Source organism: Centroberyx gerrardi, chromosome 9, assembly GCF_048128805.1.
Source record: "Centroberyx gerrardi isolate f3 chromosome 9, fCenGer3.hap1.cur.20231027, whole genome shotgun sequence".
Taxonomy (NCBI): Eukaryota; Metazoa; Chordata; class Actinopteri; order Beryciformes; family Berycidae; genus Centroberyx; species Centroberyx gerrardi.
In genome coordinates, this window is record NC_136005.1 from 17,038,841 (window position 1) to 17,064,682 (window position 25,842).

The 25,842-nt window shown below is 45.8% G+C and overlaps 3 protein-coding genes across 14 annotated transcripts in view; 1 reads left to right on the forward strand and 2 right to left on the reverse strand.

Moving 5' to 3' along the window:
• The window catches only part of fryl (furry homolog, like), a 75,180-nt gene extending 56,910 nt beyond the window's left edge, over nt 1-18,270 (forward strand). For 6 of the 12 annotated variants that reach the window (XM_078285776.1, XM_078285775.1, XM_071895685.2 and 3 more), the window contains 19 exons: nt 63-157; nt 285-892; nt 1,238-1,506; nt 1,648-1,788; nt 2,550-2,750; nt 2,862-3,023; nt 3,138-3,248; nt 3,384-3,560; nt 4,625-4,825; nt 6,448-6,657; nt 8,665-9,032; nt 10,664-10,871; nt 10,999-11,148; nt 11,390-11,488; nt 12,348-12,416; nt 13,397-13,414; nt 15,125-15,235; nt 15,947-16,140; nt 16,251-18,270. In XM_078285776.1, coding sequence (XP_078141902.1) covers nt 63-157; nt 285-892; nt 1,238-1,506; nt 1,648-1,788; nt 2,550-2,750; nt 2,862-3,023; nt 3,138-3,248; nt 3,384-3,560; nt 4,625-4,825; nt 6,448-6,657; nt 8,665-9,032; nt 10,664-10,871; nt 10,999-11,148; nt 11,390-11,488; nt 12,348-12,416; nt 13,397-13,414; nt 15,125-15,235; nt 15,947-16,140; nt 16,251-16,491 — 3,633 coding nt within the window. In that variant the 3' untranslated portion in view covers nt 16,492-18,270. The remainder of the gene's footprint in view (nt 1-62; nt 158-284; nt 893-1,237; nt 1,507-1,647; nt 1,789-2,549; nt 2,751-2,861; nt 3,024-3,137; nt 3,249-3,383; nt 3,561-4,624; nt 4,826-6,447; nt 6,658-8,664; nt 9,033-10,663; nt 10,872-10,998; nt 11,149-11,389; nt 11,489-12,347; nt 12,417-13,396; nt 13,415-15,124; nt 15,236-15,946; nt 16,141-16,250) is intronic. The other 6 variants (XM_071895686.2, XM_078285779.1, XM_078285777.1 and 3 more) reach the window with 3 other exon arrangements.
• Nucleotides 18,271-19,526: 1,256 nt separating this feature from the next.
• Nucleotides 19,527-21,373, reverse strand: zar1 (zygote arrest 1). Its single transcript, XM_071895679.1, has 4 exons — nt 20,729-21,373; nt 20,142-20,234; nt 19,758-19,832; nt 19,527-19,670 (listed from the first exon to the last, which is right to left on the reverse strand). The coding sequence occupies exons 1-4, from the start codon at nt 21,371-21,373 to the stop codon at nt 19,527-19,529; spliced, it is 957 nt and encodes a 318-aa protein (XP_071751780.1).
• A 935-nt stretch (nt 21,374-22,308) lies between these two features.
• On the reverse strand, nt 22,309-24,173 carry slc10a4 (solute carrier family 10 member 4). The gene is made up of 3 exons (XM_071895690.2): nt 23,752-24,173; nt 23,205-23,415; nt 22,309-22,839 (listed from the first exon to the last, which is right to left on the reverse strand). The coding sequence occupies exons 1-3, from the start codon at nt 24,144-24,146 to the stop codon at nt 22,309-22,311; spliced, it is 1,137 nt and encodes a 378-aa protein (XP_071751791.1). The 5' UTR covers nt 24,147-24,173.
• Between the last annotated feature and the right edge of the window lie 1,669 nt (nt 24,174-25,842).

Sequence of the window (25,842 nt, forward strand, 5' to 3'; positions counted from 1 at the left end):
CAGGCATCCAGGGCCATCAGTCGCTGTCTGAAATGCTGACTTCTGTTGTCGTCTCTCCTCAGGGCTTTGTTATTGAACTACTGCTGACATTGGAGTCAGGCATTGACACGCTAGCAGACACAGTCAAAAACTATGACCTCCTCACTGCCTTGGCACAGTAAGTCTTCCTACTGGTAACCTCTTAATTCTCTTAAAACCGTTGACACGTTTACTTTCAATCGCATACTGACTGATACATGTATTAAACCGGTTACTTACCAAAATGTTTGTTATTTTTATTACAGGACCTCTACCCATGATCACCTGTTGGGGCCAAAGTTCGCCGCCAATAGGAAAAGCACCGGCCAGCTGAACCTGAACAGTAGTGGTCTGTTCCATTATGTCCATGGTCATGCCCGCAGCAACTCACTCCGTGCCAGCCTGATGGGTGAACGAAAAGCAGACAGACGAAGGAGCAACACCCTGGACATTGCTGACCGACTTGGAGGTAGCCATGGGAACCTGGCACGCACGCGGAGCTTGTCGTCACTGCGGGAGAGCGGGGGAGGGGGTCCGGGAGGGGAGGCCATCCCGCCCGTGGACCCCGCAAACCTGATGGCCACGGTGTTCTGGATCGCAGCCTCGCTGCTGGAGTCAGACTATGAGTTTGAGTATCTGCTAGCCCTGCGGTTACTCAACAAGCTGCTGGGCCAGCTGCCTCTGGAGCGAGCAGACAGCAGAGAACGTCTGGAGAGGGTCCAGGCCAAGCTGAAGTGGTACAGCTTCCCTGGCCTTCTGCAACTCTTCCTGAAGGGCTTCACCTCTGTCTCCACCCAAGAGCTCACCATCCACCTGCTCAGCAAGCTCATCAGCGTGTCCAGACATACACTGGTCGACCCGTCACAGGTGGCAGGTAAGAGCGTAGGGCACAGAATATTAACATGCACGCCGCTGGCTTGATCATTCTTTGAATGAATTCTTTGAAGGACTGTTCACTGCTCTGATAACCGGATTTGGAAAAAGTCCAAAATTTTGAAATCGAGACTGTATAGTAACACTGATACAAGCACAATTGCACACCAACTCTCTGCATTGCACTGATGCTCAGTTAAAAGCTCTTCACTATCCTCTACAGATGTGTACTCAAAACGAACAATGATTTCCTGTTTTGTTTTTTTTAACATGATTTGGTGTAGATAATAATAGTAATAATGTGATGCTTTCTTATATTGGTATTCTTCCTGGGGTTTGTCTGCAGGTTTCCCTTTGAACATCCTGTGCCTCCTACCACACCTCATCCAGCACTTTGACAGCCCCACTCCTTTCTGTAAGGAGACGGCTGATAAGATAGCCAAGGTATGTGCAGAGGAGAAGTCGGCCACGCTCTCCAACCTGGCCCACATGATGAGCCTGTACAGCACACACAGCTACTCCCGCGACTGCACCAACTGGATCAACGTGGTCTGTCGCTACCTCCACGATGCCTTTGCCGAGATCACCTTCAACCTGGTCACTTACTTGGCTGAGGTAAGCAGCAGCAGCAATATCAGGTCTGCACCACGAAGATCAGACTTGTATTACATAATATTGCTGTTGGTCAACAAAGTATCTTCTACATTTGATAAGATAAAATCAATATTGACCGACTGTCTATCCCTTGCCTCTCAGTTGCTGGAAAAGGGCCTTCCCAGCATGCAGCAGTCCTTGCTGCAGATCATCCACAGTCTGCTGAGTCACATCGACCTATCAGCAGCTCCTGTTAAACAGTTCAACCTGGAGATCATGAAGATCATTGGCAAATATGTTCAGGTGAGTCTTCACCCCCCCTCCATTTGGCTCAACAGCAGCACCTCTGACCTACTGACAGCCCCCCACGCTGGAGTGAATAGAGGCACAGTAATAATTCTTTCCATGACAGGAAGTATTTCACTGTATGTGTATTACTTGTCTCTCTTCATAGTAGGCACAGCCTTATTATCTGTGTGGGTGGATGTACATGTGTGAATGCAGGAATGCGTGAAAGAGTGATGTATGTGAGAATAAGAGAATAACATGTCTAACGGGGTCAAGGTTTACAGGCCTTTTGGATATGGCCACAGCTCTTTATGGGAGCCTTTTAGCAGCCCAGGGCGCTCCATGCTTCTCTCTCACAGCTGCATCTGACAGCTGTTCTACCCCATAGTGCCTTAGGCTACTTCTTTACTCACTTAACCATCACCCACGCCAGTGTAACCTTTTGTAGGAGTGCATTGTGTATGTATGTTTGTGCGCATGTGCCTTAGTGTGCACTGTGAGTAGTCTTTGTGTGGAGTTCTTTTAAGGTTCCCTGAAAAAGACATCATTCTACTGTAGTATAGACCGTATACACTGTAGTATAGACATTTTGATACTGTATGCAATACAGCATCCAGATGGCCTTATAGACACAGTCTCTAGCTGGTGTGGGTAGTGGATGCTTTGGCTATCTGAGGGAAAACATGTCCACTTGTACTTGTAAATTATTCAAAAACACCTACACAGCTTATTATCTCACAATAGAACCACTGTATTTGTGTGTTTCTGTTTTACAGAGCCCATACTGGAAGGAGGCCCAGAACATTCTGAAGTTGGTGGTGTCTCGCTCGGCCAGCCTTGTTGTTCCAGATGAGGTGCAGCGCTCCTACAGTGTGGAGTCGTCCGGCTCCCCAGAAATCGCCTTTACACGCATATTCAATAACTCTTCCAAGGAGTTGCCTGGCAAGACCCTGGACTTCCACTTTGACATCTCAGAGGTCAACATCTCTCCTTCTGCATCTCCTCCCACTCCGCCTTTTCCTCAGTGCACTTGCTTATGCCATTTTTTCTCCCCTGAACGATAAGCTCTGTAATATTTGACTCCACAGACACCCATCATAGGGCACAAGTACGGTGACCAGCGTAGTGCAGCGGGGCGGAATGGGAAGCCGCAGGTGATCGCTGTAACCAGGAGTACCTCCTCCACATCATCTGGTTCCAACTCCAACGGCCTGGTGCCGGTCAGCTGGAAGAGGCCTCAGCTCTCTCAGGTATCTACTCAGACAGACACACAGCGCCTAACACTGTGTCAGAGTTTAACCAGATTTTGGGGGCAGCAATGACTGTGAAAGTTTGCTCATCTTGTTTACGTTTTCCTGTTGCAGAGAAGAACCAGAGAGAAGCTGATGAATGTCCTGTCGTTATGTGGTCCGGAGTCTGGCATTCCCAAAAACCCATCTGTAAGACTCCTCTCCTACTCTAAAGCCTCTGACAAGGTCTCTGTAAATTCACTGTTAAGAACATATCTGGAGTACAGCTGTTTTTGCATATTTGTTCTTTTTTTATGGCTATACAATGAGTGTGTTTTACTATTTGGCAACAAAGAATCTCCCTCCTCCCTGTATGTGCAGGTGGTATTTTCATCCAACGAGGATCTGGACTCTGGGGACCAGCAGACCAGCCTAATACCCACAGTGGAAGAGGTGGTTAGGGAGGAGGATGTGCAGGGAGAAGATGCGGGCAGCGAGCAGCAGTTCGGCGTCTTCAAGGACTTTGACTTCCTAGATGTGGAGCTGGAGGATGCTGAGGTGAGACTTCAGTTTTCAGGTGGAGACACTCTTTCACAAGTGTCCATTACACTTAAGGTGTATGTGCTTTTATACACTAACACACACAACAGGGTTCCTACACAAGTCTGGAACTGTATGGAAAAGTAATTTCCAGGTCTTGAAAAGATAGGAAATGACACAAAAAACGAAAAGTATGGAATAGTAATGACCCCCTGTCATCCTACATGTTATGATATTTGCTGTTGTCAGGCATCTGTATACAGTAGCTAATGGCGGGTGGACAATATGAATATTAGCAGAAATCATTTTGAAACAAATTTTAAAATCCAGTCAAGAAATTAAGGAAGAAGTGTAGGAACCCTGATGCAAGCACAGTTGCACACAAACTTCACTTTTTCTCTCCAACACATTGATGCTCAGGTCAATGTCTATCACTACCCTCTACAGTTGTGTACTCAAAACACTGTCATCACAGATCACTATGATGTCTTGTTTTGGTGCGTGTTGTTTAACTGTTTAGTATCTCATTTGTCTGAGTGTTGTAGTTAAAAAATGTCTCAATGTTCTCTAACTGTCTTTAGTCTTCTAACCCACTTATTCCTTCTCTTCTCTTGCCACAAGGAGTTGCAGGTAAGTCTTTGGGCCAGTCAGCTTCTTAGAGCTGCCATTCTCTCCAGCGCCCTGTTGTCCATCTGGTGATTTTTGCCAATCTTTTAAAATCATCTGTGTTGTCAGCGAGTCAAGTGATGATACAGTATATTGCGCTTTGATTAGAAACCACGGCTTCTGTTGTCAATCCTTTACTAGTTGTTTTTTGTTATTTTTTATTTTTTTAAACTTTGCATCCCTTACCATCTAAAAATGTTCATGTTATAAAATGGTAAATGAGGGGGGAAATCATTTCACCCACTCATGCACATCACTGTTTGTAGTCTGTGGTTTTTTGTGTTTGTTTTTTTAAGTTGTGGATGTGTATGTTTGTCTTGTGCTTTGTTTTCCTGTACTGTTGCAAGACCTGCCCCGCACCTTACCGTTGTGTGTGTTTGCTGTGTCTGACTGCTATTTACTTGGCTGTCCTGCAGGGGGAGAGCATGGACAACTTCAACTGGGGCGTGAGACGTCGCTCCCTGGACAGCATGGACAAAGGGGACACGCCATCTCTGCAGGAGTGCCAATACACTGGCAGCACGCCTAGCCTCAACCTCACCAACCAGGAGGACACGGATGAGTCGTCTGAGGAGGAGGTACTGAGCGCTAGCCAGATTCTCACCCGCTCTGGCCTTGTAAGTCTGACTCTAATCAGGATGCCCCCTCCCACCCCCCATGCCGCCACCACCACGCTCCTCACACGGCCTGCTGGCATGGTGTGTGTGTGCGCGCGCGCTGAGCTGAACCTACTGCCAGTATGGGCAGGGGCTAGACGCTTGCTTCTTCGCTGGTGGTAGACTCCCCCCTTCAACCTCAGTCTTAGACCCACTACCTCTCACTGCTAAATAAATGCTGCTGTTGTTTTTTTTTTGTTTGTTTTTTCCAATAGGTAAGTACAGTGTAGGACAATTTAAGTAAATTGGTTCAGATTACATTGATTTAAGGCATATCATTGTTTATTCATAGGCTTATTAAAAAGATCATGAACAAAATTAGATTTTCACAATTGAATAAAATGTCACAGATCCAACTGAGGTATAAAGTCGAGGACAAGACTCAGAATAAGAGCATGTTCCTTTGTGGGCTTGATCAAGGTTTTTTTTTTTTTTTTTTTTTTTTTTTAATTCCCAATTCTCTGGCTGCTTGTCTCTAACTCCTCTTTGCTTTGCTCTGCATTGCAAGTAAGCTCTTATCCCAAATGTCAATAATAATGCTATTAAAGTAAGAGCTTCACCTCAGTCTAATGAGGATGTTTTCTTTTTTCTTACCTTTTCTCTTCCTCTTGCTCTTGATAGTGCACTGTGAGAGAATGAGCTTTTGCCTCTAGTGAACTTTTGCCCCCTGAAAACCTCTTTACAGTCATCCAGTATTACACTGTAACAGTATAACAATGAGCATGCAGCATTTTTACTTGATTTAGACATATGCCTTGGAAAAAAGGATAATTGATTGATATAAGTTATTGACTATAGCATGAATTTACTTTTTGCCTGAAACAATTTAAAATGCTACACCAATTGAATGGTAGACTAAAAAGACTAAACATGGCCTGAATTTTTAACTATTGTACTTCATAGAAAAATATCAGTAAGATGAATATTTTCTTCAACCGCCTAGAGTAAACCGATAATGGGCAGCACCAGCTAGGGCTGTTACTTAATCAATGTTTGTAATTATTTTGAACCTCCTGACAGTATAGATTGGATGAAGGAAAAGTGAATTAAATATTGTAATAACTCTGTTTCCTTCATTGACATTAGCTTAGCCCCACTTTGGTGGGATTTTCTCTGTATGGTAACAGACATGCAGTGGACAGAATGGCCAAGTGGTTCTAAACCAATCCACTGCACTGTTATGATGAATCATGAGAGCACAATGCATAATGAAATATAAATCCCAACAAACCATTGATAAAGCATCTTGGTCCCCACAGTAAGGCAGCATAGATTTTCAACATTTACAGGAGTATGTAACACAGTGCATTAAGGTTTAGTGAAGGACCTATTTGGCATGGCAGCAGACGCTGTTCTGCTTGCATCCTATCATTTTTAACTGAGAATTGAAGAAAAAAAATAAAGTTTCCTAATAAAAGTTTTGTTCAAACTCAATTCTGAGAGAGTGACAGCCCTAGCCCTTAGTGTACTTTCAGCAAAGGTTTGTATCAAACCAGATGGCCAGATACTATCATCTGTTTTCTGTCTATCCAATGTCTCACCAGAGAAGCTAACCAATCTATGCTTGTTTTTCTCCCCTCCAGCTGAACAGTGACTCTGCTACAGATGACGCGACATCCAACCATGTGGACTCTCTGCAGCAGTCCCAGGAGTCGTCCAGCAGCGCCCTCACTGAGGAGGCAGCTATCCTGCCCTCTCTGCCCTCCCTGCCCTCCCTGTCGTCCCTTCCTCGACTGGATAGCCCCATTCTGGAGATGGCCCACTCAGACAGCACCAGCAGCCAGCTGCCTGAGGTGCGATCAATTGGGAGCAGCAATAAACTGTGGTGCTCGGGTGCTTTCTAGCTTGCCTTTTCCTTTCCTTTAAACTTTTATCTGCCTTTGCTGTACTTCATTGCTCATCTGTCATTTAGGCAGAGGGTCAGCTGGGAGCGCGTTGGGTGGGGTCAAGGTGCTGGCTCTGGCCTCGAGTCAGAGCATTGTGGGCTGCTTTTTCTGCTTCTGTCTCATTCCACTTCTGTCTGCTTTGTAGCTCTGCTCTGGGTGTGTGTGCTGAGTGCTAGCTCTTACTCCCTTAATAGTTGTTTGGTGGGGCTTGCTTGTTTGATTCGGGGAGAGATCAAGGTGAAAAACCAAACGCTCACCTCAGGTCAGCTGTCACTGCTCGCCTCCATTAACACAGAACCTGACCATTCCAACTAAATCTCCAATTTAATACTTTGGACACCAGCTCCTTTATCTTCGGCAGACGCATGTGTGAGTATAAGTCCTTTACAATTGGTGTTAACTTTTAAAGTGCAATTAAGTTACACTAGAATACACCAATGGTGCTCTGGCCAATTAAAGAAGCCATGTCATCAGCCAATTAATTTGCTACCATATTAACATGCCACAGCTTGTCTTTTGATGAACTAACAGCTTTGCCATCTACTGCTACTGACATTTATCACTTGTACTAACCGTGGTGTATATATTATGTTCTCCTGGTCTGCGTTTATACCTTACAGTGTGGGAACTGCAGAATGCAACACCATGGCCCGTTCTTTTACTTCACCTGTATACCATGATGCTCATACATACATGATGTTGGGGGTTGTGTGAATGAATTTTAGAGAGGGTGTCCCTACCCCTCAGTGACCGTGTCCTGTGCTCTTCACTATACGAAGAACTGAATGGAACTTCCTACGAGCTCGATCTAGCCGATGGTCTCAATATCAGCCCAAGGACATCTCCTCCATCACAGCCCCAGCTCTTAGTGTAATGAGCCCTAGATAAAACCATCAATACTCTTACTCATTCCCTCCAGGATGGCCACGACCACTTCTAAAAGCTTTCTGTAATATAGCTGCTGCCTCTGTGACGTACTGGCTGCCTGCCACACTCAGCTTTCCTAATGCATTAGACTCTTAAATAAAATAAAAAAAGGCAGGAAGAAAAAAAACAAGTGCTTTCAATTAGACCGTCTCTCTGTGTCATCACCCTACATGCCCCTCCCACCATGTACGTGCTTTACATGAACATGGTCACTTTACATGATGGAATTTACCTAGTGTTTCCCGTGTCTGAGTCATACACTGTAACCGGTTTGGTACTGATGTAATCAAATATACGTGTATTATCTTCAGTTGGGGGTTATAAAACTGTAACTTTGTGTAATTTCCCTCGGTGCAGGCCTACTTTTGATGGCTGCTGGGCGATGTATTTCCTAAGCCAGTATTACAAAATCCGTCTTTTGAGCATTGTGCATAGTTATCCAGTGCAAGTCATAAATCAGCAGTTTTTTGTCCATACAGATTGAACTGCGTCAGAGCACATACTTTCCATTAATCTGCTGTCCTGTTGGCTCTCACTGCCTGTCGTTTCACCGTGATGTCCGTATTTTATTAGCGTTCAGGTCACACCCATAATGGCACCTCAGTGATAGAGTGATATTGGTCTCCTATTTATTGATTTAGTTTTTTTTTCTGTACTCGAGACACTAGCGTATGAAGTGACGTCAAGAGCCGTCTCCAAGGAAGTGAACATTGTGAAAAATGCTGACTTAAGATTCCCTCTTATAATATTGAATTGCTTAATTAGTAGAGGCTATAACAGTCCTAATTCAGGCTCTGATAAAGGTTAAGATGTCAATCCCTGTGTCCCACGTTGGCGTTAAGAGCAGTTGTTGTCATAGGAACTAAGTGATCATCCCACTGCTCTAATAACTCTGAGAATTCAAAATGGTTATTATAATGTGTAATGTTCATGTGGCGTCATCTGCCAAGCTGCTCCTGAGCGCCCCCTCCTGGCTGTGTATTACAGGATGCCGTGAGCATGACGGCAGCGGACGAACTGAGCAGTAGTGTGAGCGAGGACACGGGGTTTTGCAGCGCCCCCCCTCTGCCCTCTGACGCACCAGAGCTGTGCGACCTCCCGGACTCCCATGACCCTCAGGACCCCCAAGACGACCTGGATCCAGCCCCCCCTCCCCCTCCGGCCATAGACACCCCGCCGGGGTCCCTCTGTGAGGAGGACTCCCCGACAGCGCTGCCTCTACCCCTGTCCCTGCCTCCAGACCCAGACAGCCCCTGTGGCTCAGTGTGCGACGAAGATGTGACACTGGCCCTGAAGGAGCTAGACGAGCGCTGTAAGGAGGAGGAGGACGGGGCCGACTTCTCTGGCATGTCCAGGTAGGTGGAGCAGAACTGGCTCACTTGAAACTTACTTCTGCTTGGAGCAAGAACACTAAGCTATATGTGACAGGGATCAGAACAGGTGCAGGTCATCTGGCCTACTCCATCACTGTAGATCGTACTGCAGACATTGTAGAAAAAGCTTCCTTGTATGTCCCTGACCTTTACTACTGACTGACTAATCAGCAAAATACTGCAAATGTCTTTTATTGTCTAGAAGAGGGTTTTTTAAACTTTTCCAGACCTGGACCCAAATGAGAAATTTAATCTGGTCTTGGGATCCAGTTTTCTTAACACATACCGGTACTCTTGTTATGTGGGGACCCCCCGAAAACGGATGTGACCCCTTTATGGTCCCAACCCATAGCTTAAGAAAGCAGGGTCTACATTCACAGCTCAGCTCAGCTTACATTCAAACTATCAATTGTTACATTACAATTTTCCAATTTGACTTTATCATGATACAAAGCAATATCTGCTGTGTGTGGGTGGAAAATGGTTTGGCTGTGTCTGCTTATGATGATATTTGAGTTTATGTGGCCAGTCTGGCTTCTGTGAGATGAAGTACACTTTTTGAGTTGCTGTGATGGGTGAGTCCATCCCTGGCATGGCTCCCGTGTGGGCCGATGCTGTGAAGGTGGGCCAGGCTAGGCTCCAATCTGCCGTTAAACACTCCCTCCTGAAGGTGGGCCAACTCTGCCTGGAGGACAGTTGTCACACTCTGGGTTTTAAACTACCCTGCATAAAGATGCAATCCCAAACAAACACATACTCTTGCTCACTTAGCTTCTTACTGGCATACATCGGTGCACTCAAGGTCTTTCACATAGATCTGCCCTGCTTGATTGATGGGTAGTGTGAGTGGGTTGTACTCCAAGTGATTGTCTGTCTGAAAACAGTGGGATTCTACTAAATGGTTCAGTGTTGGCGTGTGTGTCAGGATTTATGTGAGTGGGAGAGAGACAGAAAGAGCAACTCAGCAGCAGTCTACCACTGTGAGGTTGGGGCCTTGCTCTTTTTTGCAGCAGCGTGTGTATGTGTCAGTGTGTGTAGATGCTAAGCTCAGATAGAGCTCTCTGCAGTCCTGTGTGGGACGGGAGTGCAGTGCGCTAGTGCAGTTAGCAGTTGCAGCACAGCCGTGCTGCAGACGTTAGGGAAAGAGGGAGGCAAGGAGAGATAAAGGGAAAGAGAAGCGCTAGTAAATGTGAGGATGAGGACAGAGACTGTGTCCGCTACAGCGCTCGGCAGCGCAGGCTTTAGATACTTCTATTCTGTCTGCTTCTTCAGGCTCTTTGGTCCCACGGGCCTGTGAGTATCTGTGTGTGTGTGTGTGTGTGTGTGTGTGTGTGTGTGAGAGAGAGAGAGAGAGATATTTGCATGATGCTAAAATGCTAATAGCTCCATATGTTGTTTTTTTTGCTAGAGCACTGCAGTAGATTAGAGTTCTCAATAGACTGCAGCAAAAACCTCTGCAGTGAAAGAGGCAGAGATAGTAAGAACAATGTGAGGTTGTTTACTTGCAGTCGGTGAGGATGAGCATGTGTGTGTTTACATTTGCCCTTCAGTACAGAATGAGGGGAGTGTAGTACGTGTCAGATTGTAGCTAACTGGCCCTGTGTGTGTTTCAGTCAAGATGAAGGTGACGCAGACTGTTTCCCAGAGATCCAGGCCTCTCCGCCCCCTTCGCCCTTCCTCTCTGCCATCCTGGCAGCATTCCAGCCCGTTGCCTATGACAACGAGGAAGATGCTTGGCGTTGCCATGTCAACCAGATGTTGTCAGATACAGATGGTTCCTCCGCTGTTTACACTTTCCACGTGTTCTCCCGACTCTTTCAGGTAAATGCTATTTATATACTTTTGTTTTTGGTGGTCATGTCTGCATCCTCTGTGTTGCATCTACAACCTTGTTTACCACAGAGCATTCTCAGCAAGTTTTTTTTTCCTTCCACATCCTTGTTTACAGAGCATTCAGAGGAAATTTGGCTCCATTACACATTCATCTGTGCGCTTCCTCGGGGAAAAGCTGCAACGAATGGGTAATCAGTTCCTCAGCTCCCTGGAGGTCATGACCTCGCGCTCCCAGTGCCCCACTGTGCTGCTGGACGCGGAGACGGTGAGGCTATTCTGCACAGTTACCCTTGACAATTTTAGTATAACACCTAAACTTAGAATAAACCGCATGAACAGGTACATATTCTTTTGCATAATTAGGTTACCTGTAAATAAGCACTGCATGTTATGCATATTGCTTGATGTGTGTTTGTCCTACTGTAAATGTTTTTGTGTCAAGTACTGTGTATGTATCGGGTGCTGTTGTGGGTTAATGTGTGTGGTGTCCTGTCTTGCTGTTGTAGTTGGTCTCATGTGGACTGCTGGAGACTCTGAAGTTTAGTGTGCTGGAGTTGCAGGAACACCTGGACACCTACAATGGCAAGAGGGAAGCAGCAGAGCAGGTGAGCCGGCACATCTCTCCCCCCATCCACCCTATCTGCTTTCCCATTCTCATCTGTGTACCTGCCCCTCCTCTTTCCCCCCCCATGGCACATTGCATCACATCCACCATGGTTCTGAACACTGCCATGCCTGCAGATTCTGTTTCCATGTCAGTATGTGTGTGTGGGACTCTAAGGGACCGTCTCATAATGGCCTCTCGTCTCAAGATAAGCTTAGGAAGTATGTGTAAATTACCATTTATCCCTACGCTGCCACGCCACCGAAAGCAAAGCAGACATGGAGACAAAGAGCTGATGCTTTACAAGATAAATGCCCCACTCCGTCTCATCATTAGGGCAGGCATTGAATCAGTGGATTGTATGAGTGGATTTAGCTGCCGTTAGTGTCTACATTGCTAGTGACATCCCCTGCTGAAGGGATAAAAATAACCCTCAGCGCTCCTAAATCAGTTATAGACCGCCAGGCAGGAGAAACTGGGAGGGGCAGAGGGAGGGAAGAAGGGGGAGGGGAATAAAGAGAACAGATGAGATTGCAGAGGGTTCTGGGATGCAGGGGCGCTAATTGAATGAGACAGCTACGGTCCCTAGAGGGCTTGATACTACCCCCTGCTCTGGAACAGACCTTCTTTAATTTGCTAAGTACAACAGTCTTATTAAATCTCCCCCCCGACCAACCCTTATTATGTACGCACACAAACAAACATACACACGTCCTAGGAAAAAAAATAAGCACTTGTATTGGTTCTGTTATCGAACTCAGTGGATTATTCTGTTTATCTCCCCATCCTTCCCTCAATCCCTGTACTTTTCTGTCTTTCTGTCTTGTCTCTCACCCATCCCTGTCCTCCCAACCTTATAGTGGCTGGAAAACTGCAGGAAGACGTTTGGCGACAAAGACAGCAACCAGCGACCCAATACTCAGGCCCAGGTAGGACTGAACACTCAGTACTTTGATTACTGGGCATGTAATTAGTCATGTGTGTTAGACAAAAAGTCCTGTAGGAATCCAATAGGAACGTCATTAAAGAATCCAACTGAAATCTGTTGAATTTTGTTACTAATTCATTAAGACTGGGTACTCCTGTATTAAGACTTATAGGACAATCCACTAGGATTTTTTTGATACGAGTCAGATAAAAGTCCTCTAGGACTTTTGCATTATACACAAATCTTAAGATTTTTGCCTACAACTAATTCTGTGAGCTAATACACAAATCTTAAGATTTTCAACTACAACTAATTCTGAGTTCATACCATCTTAATAATCATGATCATTTTGTTGTTTTCAGGAAATGAGAACTGAAATGTAGAAATAATTAAATCAAAAGGAATGAAGAAAGATGAGGATTGCAAGACACATGGGTTTTATAGATGTAACTCATCTGACCTCAGTTGCTAGGAGGCTTTGCATGGTTTCTCTCTCTGCACCCTAGTATTGTTGATGCTTTCACTATCAACTATCCGGAGCTTCTTGCATAAATCTGTGGACTTTGCACTCACAACTTCACTCTTTTCGTTTTCAGTTCTAAGGAGATGCTGTCATAGATTAAACCTCTGTTGTGCTGTTTGCAGTCATGAGGGAGACACTTAAGTGCATTCAGAGCTCTCTTACTCCACCCTCCTTCCTCTGTCTTTAGCCCCTACATCTGTCTCTTTCTTTCTGTCCCTCCCTGTACAAGCTGTTTCTCAGCTTCTCTGAATATATGTTTCTGTTACTGCTGAAGTGAGCTCGTATGTGTACTGGCACTGAGCCTTCCCTGACCTGTATGAAGAAAAGATGATATGAAACCGCTCGTTGCCCGCCAGGTCACTGTGTCTCAGCTGCCATGTTAAAGCTCACTAATTCTTGGTCTTTCTCTCTTCCTGTTTTGTTTGTTGTTTTTGTGACCTGCTCACCTTCTTGCTTAGCAAATGGAGAATCTAGCAGTAAGTGGTTCTCATATTCTAGACTCTTAATAATCATGACATCCGGACAAAACACTGACCATTTCATCTCTCTGCATATACCTGCGCTGTTGACACCCACAGACTGGGCTCTGCCACTCCACCCTCCTCTCTCTCTCTCTCTCTCTCTCTCTCTCTCTCTCTCTCTCTCTCTCTCTCTCTCTCTCTCTCTCTCTCTCTCTCTCTCTCTCTCTCTCTCTCTCTCTCTCTCTCTCTCTCTCTCTCTCTCTCTCTCTCTCTCTCTCTCTCTCTCTCTCTCTCTCTCTCTCTCTCTCTTTTGATCTCTCTCTCTCTCTTGATCTCTCTCTCTCTCTCTCTCTTGATCTCTCATATAACCCAGCTCAACTCCCCCACCCAATCATAATGTACTTTAGCTGGTATTGCACTATATGCTTTACTCTTGGTTACATCCTGACTGGATAATCAACTTCTTAACCCCTTTCGTATTCCATACCGATTCTGTCTGCAGATAGAAGATCTCTAAACTTCTAATCAGCGTACAGGGTTACTACTGATTTCAGAGGGGGATGCTGCCTTGGGTTATCAATAGGACAAGATCGATGGAGAGATCCATATTGCCGTCAGGTTTAAGGCCCTGACACACCAAACCGACATCAAAGAACCAGCAACGACGAAGGCCGACTGTTGCGTCGCCTCATGTCGCCTGTGTCTGGTCCAGAAAGTTGCACTTGAACACACCGCAAAGACTACAGCCAACGGCCAACTAGCACGTACGTTCTGCGCCTGCGTGAGGGGAAATAACTCTCCATACCAGCAGGTGGCAGTAGTCTGTATTCGTCATTCAAAAAGGGAAACCGGAAGACCTAGGACTGCGGATATACAAACCGTAAACAAAGCAGCGTTTGCTTACCATTTTCACACCACTCTCTCTCATCACAGACGGTTTCGCTACTTCTAATCGAGAATATGTCTGATAAGAAGTTGCAAATAGCACTGGCGTTGTCAGCCCTTGGTCTTTTGGTTGTGGAAAAACGACTTCGTCGCTTGCTTGCTTTCGTCACTTCCGTTTCTCTTCTCGTGCCAATCAGAGTGATCTCTCTCACCGGGCTCCGCCGGCGATTCAACACGCTCAATCGGCCGAAAAGGCCGCCGACAGGGGTCCGACTAGTGCCAACGGTGCGTTGGCACTAGTCGGACCCCTGTCGGCGGCTTTTCGGCCACACCGCAAAAACTAGGGACACGGACGCTTACCGACATTGGCCGTCGGCCTGGTGTGTCAGGGCCTTTAGATTACTTTCATTTTGCATGTGTTTTTCTCCATTCCCATACCTGTTCAAATCACCATTTTTTTTTCCCTCCATGTTTTCCTGGATTAGGATCAGTTCTCTAACTCTTAGTCATTGCCTAGTTCTTTGGTTCATTCATTCATCTATTTAGCCGTACCCGGTCGCAGCGGGCCGTAGGGAGCGTGACAGGAGGTGGTGATGGATAGCGTTCTAATCGAGAGCTCCGTGACTAATGCCGGCCTGTGACTAGTGATAGACCCTCACCTCTTGCTCCATGGCCTGAACTGGACGGCACTCCGCTCTAGGCTGTGTTAACCCTTTCATCTACTCCTACGTCTCTAACCCAGGATACCCACCTGTCTAATCATATGACCGTGTGAGTAATTTCAATGCAGAATAGGCCATTATGCCTGGCATGTGACTGTCTTTTCTTCTGTCTCTGTAGGAGTTGGAGTTATGTCGCAGGCTCTATAAGTTGCACTTTCAGCTGCTGCTGCTTTTCCAGGCCTACTGTAAGCTCATCAGCAGGGTGGACACCATCAAGAGAGAGGCAGAGGTGAGACTAAAACCGTACAGGATTTGGTGTTTGGGTAATTGTTTAAAATGTGGTGGTTGTGCATAAATCCAGTTCAGTTGTTTCGGTTCCCACACTAAGTCGTAGAACACACACCACATTTTATGTCTGAGGCCAACAGTGAGATAGTTGGGATTTAATTGGGCTTCAGGTTTGGCTTGGAAAGGCACTGTGACACTGTGCATCTGTCCCATCTCCCTTGTCAGAGAAACAAGAATTGACAACTTGCACTTCATTGCACTTACGCTAGACAAATGCACTTTATCCACATGTTATTCCCATTGTTTTGTCTCACATTAAGCTGATACATAAAATAGCACTAGGTGCTTTTATGCAATATAGGTATGTTTGTTTTTTTTGTTTGTTTGTTTTTAAACTACAAGTTTTGAGACCAGCCACTCCCAGTCCTGGTATCTAACCATCATCAGTTCACTGACTCTCTGGGCTGCAGACGACCACTATCTGGGCTGCAGGCCTATCTTACCACAGCTCTTTGGAAGAGCTTTAATCAGATTAAACGCACTTTATGAGATTGAATCATTTCTCACATGGAGCGATGGGGTCAGCTATTCCAGTTAATAATTGGTCAATACTAATAGATTTTTTTATACTGACTTCCTGTGTAGATTTTGCACATGCATGCTTGTGTTATGCGATGGTATGATATGCGTGTTTTTATGTCTCTCCCTTAAGGTGACCAACATGTCTGAGGAGCTGGCTATCCTGGAGAGCTGTTTGAAGGAGGCGGAAACGGGAAGTGATGGACAAGAGGATGTGTGTATACCGGACTCTGCCCAGACCAGCACAGAGACGGCCATCCAATCACTGATCGAAACCCTGAGAGCCAGAGACTTCAGCTCTGCCCTCACACAGGTCAAAATCTTCAGGCAAGTCGAACAAAACCCCTCTATCAGCCGATTAGAACTTTTAGTTGTGCATCGTTAGTTATTAAAGTTCTTCTCTGCATCTACTAACCCTCCTCCTCTCTTCTCGACAGGTCTTTGTGGCCCAATGACATCTTTGGCAACGAGACAGATGATGCAGTCCAGACCCTTCTGCACATCTACTTCCGTCACCAGACGCTGGGCCAGACGGGCTGCCTGGCGGTGGTGGGCCCCAGCAGGGACCTGTCCCAGGCTAGCACCCGCCTCATGGAGCTCAACCTGCAGATCCGTGAGGCTCTGAGTCAGGCCCAGGCCTGCCAGCCCCACACCACCATGGTCAGCACTGGACTTTGAGCCTGTGGCACTGCAGGCCCCAAGCCTGGACTGGACTAAAACAGCCCCCCTCCGCTCTACCCAGACCTCACCTCCGCTGGAGAGAGTGGGTAGACGGCGAGGGGCTTCAGAGGAGGACAAGAGAGACTCCACCTATAAGGGCTAAAGGATGTGTGGGAATAACTGTGACTCTTAATATATATTATTACATGTATGAATACTTAAAGCTAATATCATTTTTTTTCCCAGACTAAGCCAACTCGCAAATTCAGCTGCAATAAGTCATGTGGTGGTGTGCTTGGTATTGAGACTGGCCTGGGAAAGAGAGTGAGTAAGAGAGGACGCAGTGGGATGGTGACAGATTTTTTTTTTGTTTTGTTTTTTTTGTTGTTTTTTTCTTTTTGGCGGAACTGACCTGACGGGCCTGTCGTACCGGCCGGTGGCCTCCTCGGCCCCGGGGCTGGGAGACGGTGTTGAAGCATGTAAGTCAGTCCGGAGGAGTTGTCGTATGCGTGAGGACAGACTGTCCTGTCAAGATTCGTAAGCAAACACACAAAAATCTAGTTAAAAAAAAAAAAAAGTTTTCAAAAGCATGCTTGAAAGAGAAAAGCACTGCAAGAATATTTTTTTGAGAAATGTATTTTTTATTAGAGCTAACATCCTAGGTTGTAAATGTTAGGATATTTAACATGTAATTGTAACCCTGGGGGAGCTGTTTGCCCTCGGGGAGTGTAAAAAGAGAAATATATCTGTTTATTGATCTGCTTTGAGAGGAGAGTCCCCTTCAACAGGTCTTCATGCGAAACTCACTCTTTAACCAAATAAGTAGCTGCCTTTAGAGACTTTTGACTGTGTGGTATATATTGGATATTCTGATATACGCTCACACACAAATGCATATAATTGCACACAGGTGCAGACTGGCTACAACTCATTATGGAAACATCAATAACTTATTTTACTCTGTATATATTTTAGAAAATGTATAGTGTAAAACCAGTATTTTTCCCTTGTACTTTTTGTGTAATGCACTGTTAATCCGAATAGGATGTATGAAGCTAATGTGAGAAGAGAAAAGCAAGACCAGATTTAAGTCATTAATGATCCGCTCCACGATTGTCATCCAATCACACAAACTTCAACATTTCCCAAAGACTGCCTTGGTTGGTGTTTGTGGTCCTTCTCGCAAAGGGGGGTCAGGGGTCATTTGGGACTGGCCACTTCTCTAGCATTTTGATGGTGATGGCTCTAATGCAGCCTCTATCTCCTGTTGGACCGCACCAACCCAGCCAAGCCAAGTCATATGCATTCCTTCTCTCCACTGTGATCTTTTTGTTACCCTGCCCCCCAGCATAGGCTCTGCTTAAAGCCTTATGAAGGGAGACTGAGGTTTGCGTTTGTCCATGTTGGCTGATCCCGTTGCAAAGCAGTACTCATCGTCTGCCACAGTTTGATCCTGTTTTCCTCGAGGAAACAGCTGCCATCGAAGCTCTGCTGCGCTTTCAGAATGGCCCTGCTTGCTGCCGTGACTGCAGGACACGACCCGTTATCTGAATGCTTTGTGGAAAACTTGTCATGGCACATTGTAACAATCACTGTACTCATTCCTCAGAGAGCTTTTTTCTGCTTGTCTGGTACATTTGAATGCTGTTCTTAATTATTTAATGGATATATTATTTACTTGGAAGATAATGTTTTAATGTAGAGGTGCATTATACATTTTCCTTTTTTTTTTTTTCTCCTTGTTCACTCACATACCAGCCTTCTCTCTGGATAAATAAAAACCTGATCATACAGTAAGTTTGGTCTTAAGTATTAATATAGGTATTAAATGGTGGAGGAGACTGCTCTGGCCACAGCAACACTACCAACTCTCAAAAAGGTGCTATTTTCATCTACAGCACCATTGTCTCATGGTCAGCTGCAACTTGCACTACAACCTAAACTGAGCTGCTTCCTGGTATGTGAATGTGCAGCCAACCTAGAGCTGGCTCATGCTTGACTTCTACTGTACTGCCTGGGGTACCAGTGAACAGTATTTCCCTTATGAAGCCTAAACAATGCCTACTATAATTCCCCTAAGCACTGTGCATTGCAAAAAGCGCACACAAGTAACAAACCCACGAGAGCCCAGCTGTTAATGTATACAGAGGAATGGTGACACAGGAGAAAATATTTTGATGTTAGCATTTCCTAGGACACTAAGAGCACATCATTTCAGATACGATGATCTTGATGTAATGTTTGATTACTGTAGGGGAATTCTGTGTGAACTCGATGGGACTCTACTGAAGGACACTTCATCAATGTGCTTGCTGACATGGGGTTTCAACCCAGGTCGTCCAGTTGAAGAGTCTTTCAACTCATCCACCCTACCTGAACACAACTTTGGAGCAGTTTCGTCTGCCTGTAGACTGGAACCCATGTGAGACTGTGAAGGATTTTAACTGGGTTATACTCAAGACTACCAAAGTATTGTGATACTAACCCCAAATTGTACATGTGCAGTGGTTCTCTATTCAGTAGTGGTCACCACAGCAGGAGGTGCCATCAATGTTTCAGCATCAGCTGCAACTTGCACTAGAAGCAAAAGCACCACTGCAAAACAAACCTTACATGCTAAAAATTCAGAACTTTAGTATTAAAATTCAAGTGTCACTGCATCACCTCATTGAAACAAAGGTTACGTTAGTTAAGGCAATTCTGCAGACTTTAAACAAAACTGAAATGCATTACAGATTCAAAAGCACTTTAACAGGCTATTTGCAGTTAGTTTCTCTCCATGTCTTGTACCAACAGAGTCTCAACACAAAGTGAGTATGGGGGGAAAAAATGCTCAAGTAAAGATTGCTGGGTAGCCATTTTATTTTACATTCACAAGTGGTGCATGCCATCAATTTCATAACGCAAAACAGGCATGAAATAAAGTATTGAAATGTCAAATATCTAGCCTGCATCCCAGATCCCTTTGTGCATCACTGGTGCCCTGGGCTGAGGACACACCCTGCTGTCCTGATGTAGGTGTGTACGGGGTCAAAGTTCAGTGGCAGAGCTCCCTAGATGATGTACTTGAAACTGAAAGTGCTGTCACAGGAGAGCCGCTTGCCCTTGCATCTGCCACACAAATCCTGCCTGTGTGGCCGTTTGGGGTCAACGTGGCGTGGCGTCACTGCACAGCAACAACGCGCCTTGTTGCAAGTCTGGGAACAGAGAGTAAGGGTTAACTGGATGAGACAATGGACCATTTGAATGCCATTACTCATTATTGCAGAGCAAAAAGGGCTTACATGACATGTGATGTCCTCGACATGGTATGGGTTAAATTCCTTTTGGCATTTTCTACAAAACTGTTTGAAGTACACCTGGAACAAGACACTTCAGTTAGGGCAGGGTTCCCAGATGTTTTCATGTCAAAGCCCATCCAATTAGATATAGGCCCCAAGTTGGAGCCAATGACCCCTATAATATTTGATTGCAGGACCCTCATTGGTGAAGAATTTATATGATTTGGTACAAAACTGGACAACTGTTTGAAACCTACTCTAGGTGGGAAGATAACAGTGGGGTTGAGTGAAATGACCATTAACCATTCCTCAAACTGAATTAGGGAACTGAATTATGGAAATGAAGGGACAGAATGTGGTTGATTTGGTCTAAAGAAATGAGCTCACCTTGTTGGTGCCCTGAACGCACCACACATAGGCACTCTCCCATCGCAGGTTGCATTCTCTGCAGTGATAATATCCGTACTTCTGTTCCAGAAACTAGGACAGACCCAAAAAAAAAAAAAAAAAAAGTCAAGTCAGTCACGGTCTAGTCCGATTTTCATCGATTGACTAAATCTCATGATTGGGACCTACCAATAATAAAAAGAAAAAGTTGCTGCATGTGTTATCATCACTCTCATTAGACAGATGTTTGATTTTCCCCAAAACATGCTATCCCCGATTAGTTTCCACACAAAGCTAGTTTAGAGCTTAAAATGTCAGAAAAGTTGACTGTCCGGAGTAATCGCCACTACTTTAATTTCACTGAGCAAACACTGGACATCAACACTAGGCTATTTGGTTACTCTGATGATAACGAGTAGTGCATGCTTTTGAAGTGGATGACGCAAATTAAGATACCCTAACGAGACACTTTGTAACTTTTTAAAAAGGCAAGCAACGAAGTAACCAGTTATTTTTAAATGTAACGTCCCCCAACAGTTTGAGTAGGCTAACCTGCCCAACTGGTGAGCGCGTGATATGACACCCACCTGGAACCGTACGCGCGCCTTGACCTTCGACCCCTCGGGAACTGGCTGCACATCTTCAGTCTTCACTGGTGGTTTTGTCTTGGTCTTTTTGCGCTGGCCGGCGGGCTTTGCGTCCTCGCTCTTCTGCCCCTCGCTTTCCCCCGCGGCTTCGGGCGGCTCTCCGGTCTGCGCCTCGCACGACGCCTTGTTGTCTTCCACGAGGAACGAGGTGACGCTTCTGTAGGCGATGGGTGAGTATACAGCAAGGGTGCGGGGGTAACGCACAGCGCCCGCCTTGGGGCTACCGCCGCCGGGCGTCGGGGCCTCCTGTCTCCTTTGGCGCAGAGAGTCCCGCTTCATGGCCAGGAGGGTCCGGGGGCCGATGGAGCACTGCACCGAGGCGTCCTTCTTCGGGTTCACCTGCACCGCCACATCTTTGGTGTTCGCCTTCCTGAGCCTCGGGGTGAGTTTGGGATTGATTTGGGATAAGATGGACTTCAGCTGGGCGCGCTGGTGGTTGTTAAAGGCATCCGAGTTGTCCCCATAGTGGGAGAGATAACTTTTGTATTTCCACCCCGCGTCTTTAGGTTTGGGGTACCTGCCCGTGTAAGGGTTGTAAGATGAATAGAAATAGCTGTCGACTGGCTCGTCACCATACGTAGCCATTTTGTTCAGCCAACTCAGGCTGGTTGGTGTAGCCATTTAAATAGATTGGGGGAACTGGGCTCTCCATTAGTCCTAATTGTGGTCAGGTGTGGGACTGCCTGCCTTCTGTCTGAATACAAAACAGGTCAAAAACACGAGACATGTGACAAAGGTATAATTAGAAGCTTTATTTTTTGTCCATACCATATATTTTCTTGATATACATGTGTTAATAATATACACAATTGTACATTTTGTTCAGACTATTAGTCTTATGGAGCATATAGTTACTGGATTGGCACTGCGTGGTTGGAAATGTGTACATGTGTAGGTATTGTTGATATGCTTGTCTGACAGACAGCCTCCCAATCCCTTTTCCCTGAAGTCTCTCTCTCTCTCTCTCTCTCTCTCTCTCTCTCTCTCTCTCTCTCACACACACGCACACACACACGCACGCGCACACACACACACACACACACACACACACACACACACACACACACACACACGGTGGACTTGAGGAAAAAAGGTGAGTAATTGGGACGGAGTGTAGATCTGATCCTCTTGTTGAAACTAAGTGCTGTCTTTCTTTGGTGATGTATTGTGAACCTTTGAGTTGGTTGAGCTGGCGTTTATTGATGAATATTACTTTCAGATTAAAGTAACGCTTAGCTGATGAAAATTGCTTTGTAATTAACATAGCTATGTTCTCAAATAAACATGTTCATGTTTTTCCTTTGCTATATTAGACATGAATCTGGCTTGGTTGGATTTGGCAACGTTTCTCTTGAAGCACCTTTTTTTCAGCAGTCAATAATAAACATTCTGTACCCACTGGACTCCCCTGCGTAGTCTCCCTCTGTTTTCCGGAGGTTGTTTATGAATGACAATAAATAGTATAATAATTCCATCAGCAGGTCTAACCACAACTGTAGTGGGGAATTGTCTTTTTCACATTAAACAGGAGTTGAGTCAGGAGGACAAGGATCCAACATGATGGTGTTTGGGTCACTCACTGTCACCGCACCATAAGATGAGTCAAAACCAGTATCCTCATCTTGAAACCTTTGATATGTTATATCCGTGTCATCGCCACCCCCCATGGGGTCTTGTTTGTGCAGAACCTCCTTTCTGTACATCCTGTATGCCAGGATGAAGATGCCAGCCTCGGCCGCTTGGAACAGAGCGTACAGCAGAGGGAACATGTACATGCCTCCCATCAGGTGAGGGGGGAAGGTGAGCTTCAGGATGGCGGTGCACAGCTGCACGTTCTGGCACCCTGTCTCCAGAGAGACGGACCTGCGGCTGTTAGGCGGCAGGTCAAAGAGCATAGCCAGGCCATAACCTGCAGCGTAGCCACACAGAGGCATCAGCACGGCCACCACGTACACAGAGGGAGGGATGGTGGACAGCAGCTCGGGCCCCAGCATCGCACCGGTCAGGATGAACAGCAATATGAGAGTGATCAGCAGAGACCAGAGGGATACCTGGAGAGACAATATTACAGGATGAGCATGTCTTTTCCAACTCAGGTCTGGAATGAATCAGTGTATCTTGTATTTGGTACTACGTTTCTCTCTGTTGTAAATCAGGTGCCCCTCCCTCATGTGAGCGACTTTTATCATGAAAGGGAGGAGCACTTACTGACAAAGTGCCTCTGATGTCATTGTGCCCTACGGTCAGCATCGCCTATTCTTATGACAGGCATGGAAAATTACGCAGTGCGCTTTTACGCAAAAGTGGTCGTTAATCTAAAGTATTCAAGGTCGACAAATCACATGAAATAATCAGGGTCTTTAATTGACTCATTTTATTCACTTTAAGTGGAAAACTAACTTTGCTCTTAAATTACCTTTAAAACGATGTCGGCTATCCGCGTGTAGCGATATCTTAGCGCCACCCCTAAGCCAATTGGGATGAGAGTGCTGCACAGGGTCAGGATGATGGCCCCGAAGGGCATGAGGTTCACCAAGGGGGTGTTGATCCAGGCACGACTGTAGATCCACAGACACAACGGCATCAGCACCAGCGCCAGCAGCGTGGACGATATGGTCATGATGATGCTGGGGAGATGAGAGCGAAGACGCACCATTATAGCATTATAAGATGGATGTGATCAGCGGCCATAAACAGTGTTGGATTCTCTGAATTAAGTTTGACCAAGTTGTCACAATTGGCATCACAGAAAATACATAAAACGCATGTGATTAACTTTAGAGCCATGCGTAAAGTCTAACCTTTGCTAATCTCCGACACCTATGCGTAATTGCTGAATATTATACTTAGAACAAACACAGATAGTTCAGTTTTGTGCAATACATGTACAACTTCACTTGGTAAAGCACTATAGGTTATTTTAAGCCAAGCAGGAATAACGTGATTGTGTATTACTTAGTTACCTGAGATTCATCTCTCCGTTCACCAACAGAGACATTATATTTGACAAGTTCCCCCCTGGACAGCAGCCACAGAGCAGAACGGCCATAGCCGCTACATCATCCAGAGAGAAAGCTAAAGCCAACAGAAAGGCCACCAAGGGCATGATAACAAACTGACACACGAGCGCCAGCAGCACCCCGATGGGTCTCCGGATGTGCTCCCCAAGCTGGCTGATGTCCACCGTGCAGCCCAGCCCCAGCATGGTGAAGCAAAGGACAAGTCCCACAAATACATTGATTCCGTGACTCAAAGGGGAATCCCAGAAGGCAGGCATCAGGTGAGAGGACGCTGACGGCGGAGCGGCCATAAGCTCGGCTCCAGCGGCAGTCCTGAATGTGTTGGCGTCCCGAAACATGGGACCACTGGCCACGCGTAATCCGGCCATGGCAAAGTCCTCCGGAGAACCGTTCAAGTCCACCACTCGCTTCAAAGTGTCAGTCATCAAAAGGGCTATTAGGTCAGCATTTGGAGCATCGGTACCCAGCGTGCTGGAGTTCTCCATGGCGCAACCGGAGGACAGAGGCTCTCCACAGTCGGTTTCTCCCTGTAGGTGTTGGTGCGTAAAATGATTCCCCTAGTGGCGCACTGTCACAAATGACGAGCAGCGGAGGCTCCAGTGGTCAGAGGATGTGATGGTGCCATGGCAGTGTGTCTTAAAGCGACTCACTGAGTCTGTCTGGTGCCACGGATTGGCTCCCTGATAGACGCACATTACTGGAGGGGAGTCTGCACACGGGCTTTGGAAAGCTTCAATAAGAGTGGATGGGCCTGATCAATAACACGCAGGCTGCCCTTTTATATTGCGCTCCGACCCTTATATGGAGAAAAGGTCCTTTGGAGAATATCAACCTAATCATTATATATTGACAATTTTCCATTTGGAAAATTACGCCTTTAACTCTTTAACTTTAGTAGCTCACCAGAGGTTACTTTTCCTTACGATTTCTTTAGAATTACACGTGCTCATTTAGGCGCGTGGGAAATGGAGTTTTAGTTGAAACAGCTCTTGGTCGAGGGTGAGTAAGCACAGCCTGCATAAAGGAAAATTGTGCTCGTCTTTATATTCGTGCATCGACTGTAAGAATCTGCGTGCCCGTGTCTTTTGTTCCCTGTGCTATTTCTGTCTTTTATGAATCGGTTTGAGCGTTGCGCATGAAAGTCTTGAACTCTAGGTCCATGTTGCGCATGTCTGATGTGTGGTGTTGTAGTAATAGTTATTAATGTGTGTTATTGAGCTCACAATTATAGCCAAAGTGGAGCCTTAATGGCCTAATATGGCACGATTGTATTATAGCATTCGTCACCACAAAAGCTACTTTTTCAATATTTAAGGTGTCAGCATCAGATATGACTGAAGCTATTAATTAGATAGGGCTATAGTTCTTTAGGGATTTGTTTGAAATCTGGGCATGTGGTAGTTGAGATTAGAAAATGATTTCTTGTGTAACAATAAATAAAAACACAAATCACAGTTTAAACAGTCATCATTCTTTTCAGCAACCAACCCACAAATAAGAGCTACCAATTATGAAGGTACATCATGTTATATACTGTATAATTCATCAGAACGTGTTTTATCATACTATTGTGTGTAGGTCAGATAATGTGAGGAGTATTTGTGAAAAGGCTGCGGTCCTGGAAATCCACACAGTCTGTTCAGCTGAGTGATGGTTGAAGGAATAAATGAATAAAAGCACAGGAGGAGTACAGCTCTCCTCCTCTTGTTTGGGGTTTGGCTTCACCACATCTCTACTGTCTTGCCCAGTCTGTTTTTGTGTCAGCAGAGAGTGGCACAGAAAATACTCTCACTAAAAGCCCTGTAGAATAAAACCATGGTTGCGTAGCGTGGCACACATTGAGGAAGCGAGTGAGTAAATGCATGTCAGATGGCCTCAGGGCGCCGGTCCCGAGAGAGGCTGGAGCGGGATGGGACAGCTTGAACCAGCCAGTGACTTGTGTTGAAGCATGGTGATCAGTCTCCTCCCCCTGGTGGAGACTCCGGCTGTGACACCCCCTGGCTCTGTGGGGACTCAGCTGCAGCACCTACTGTA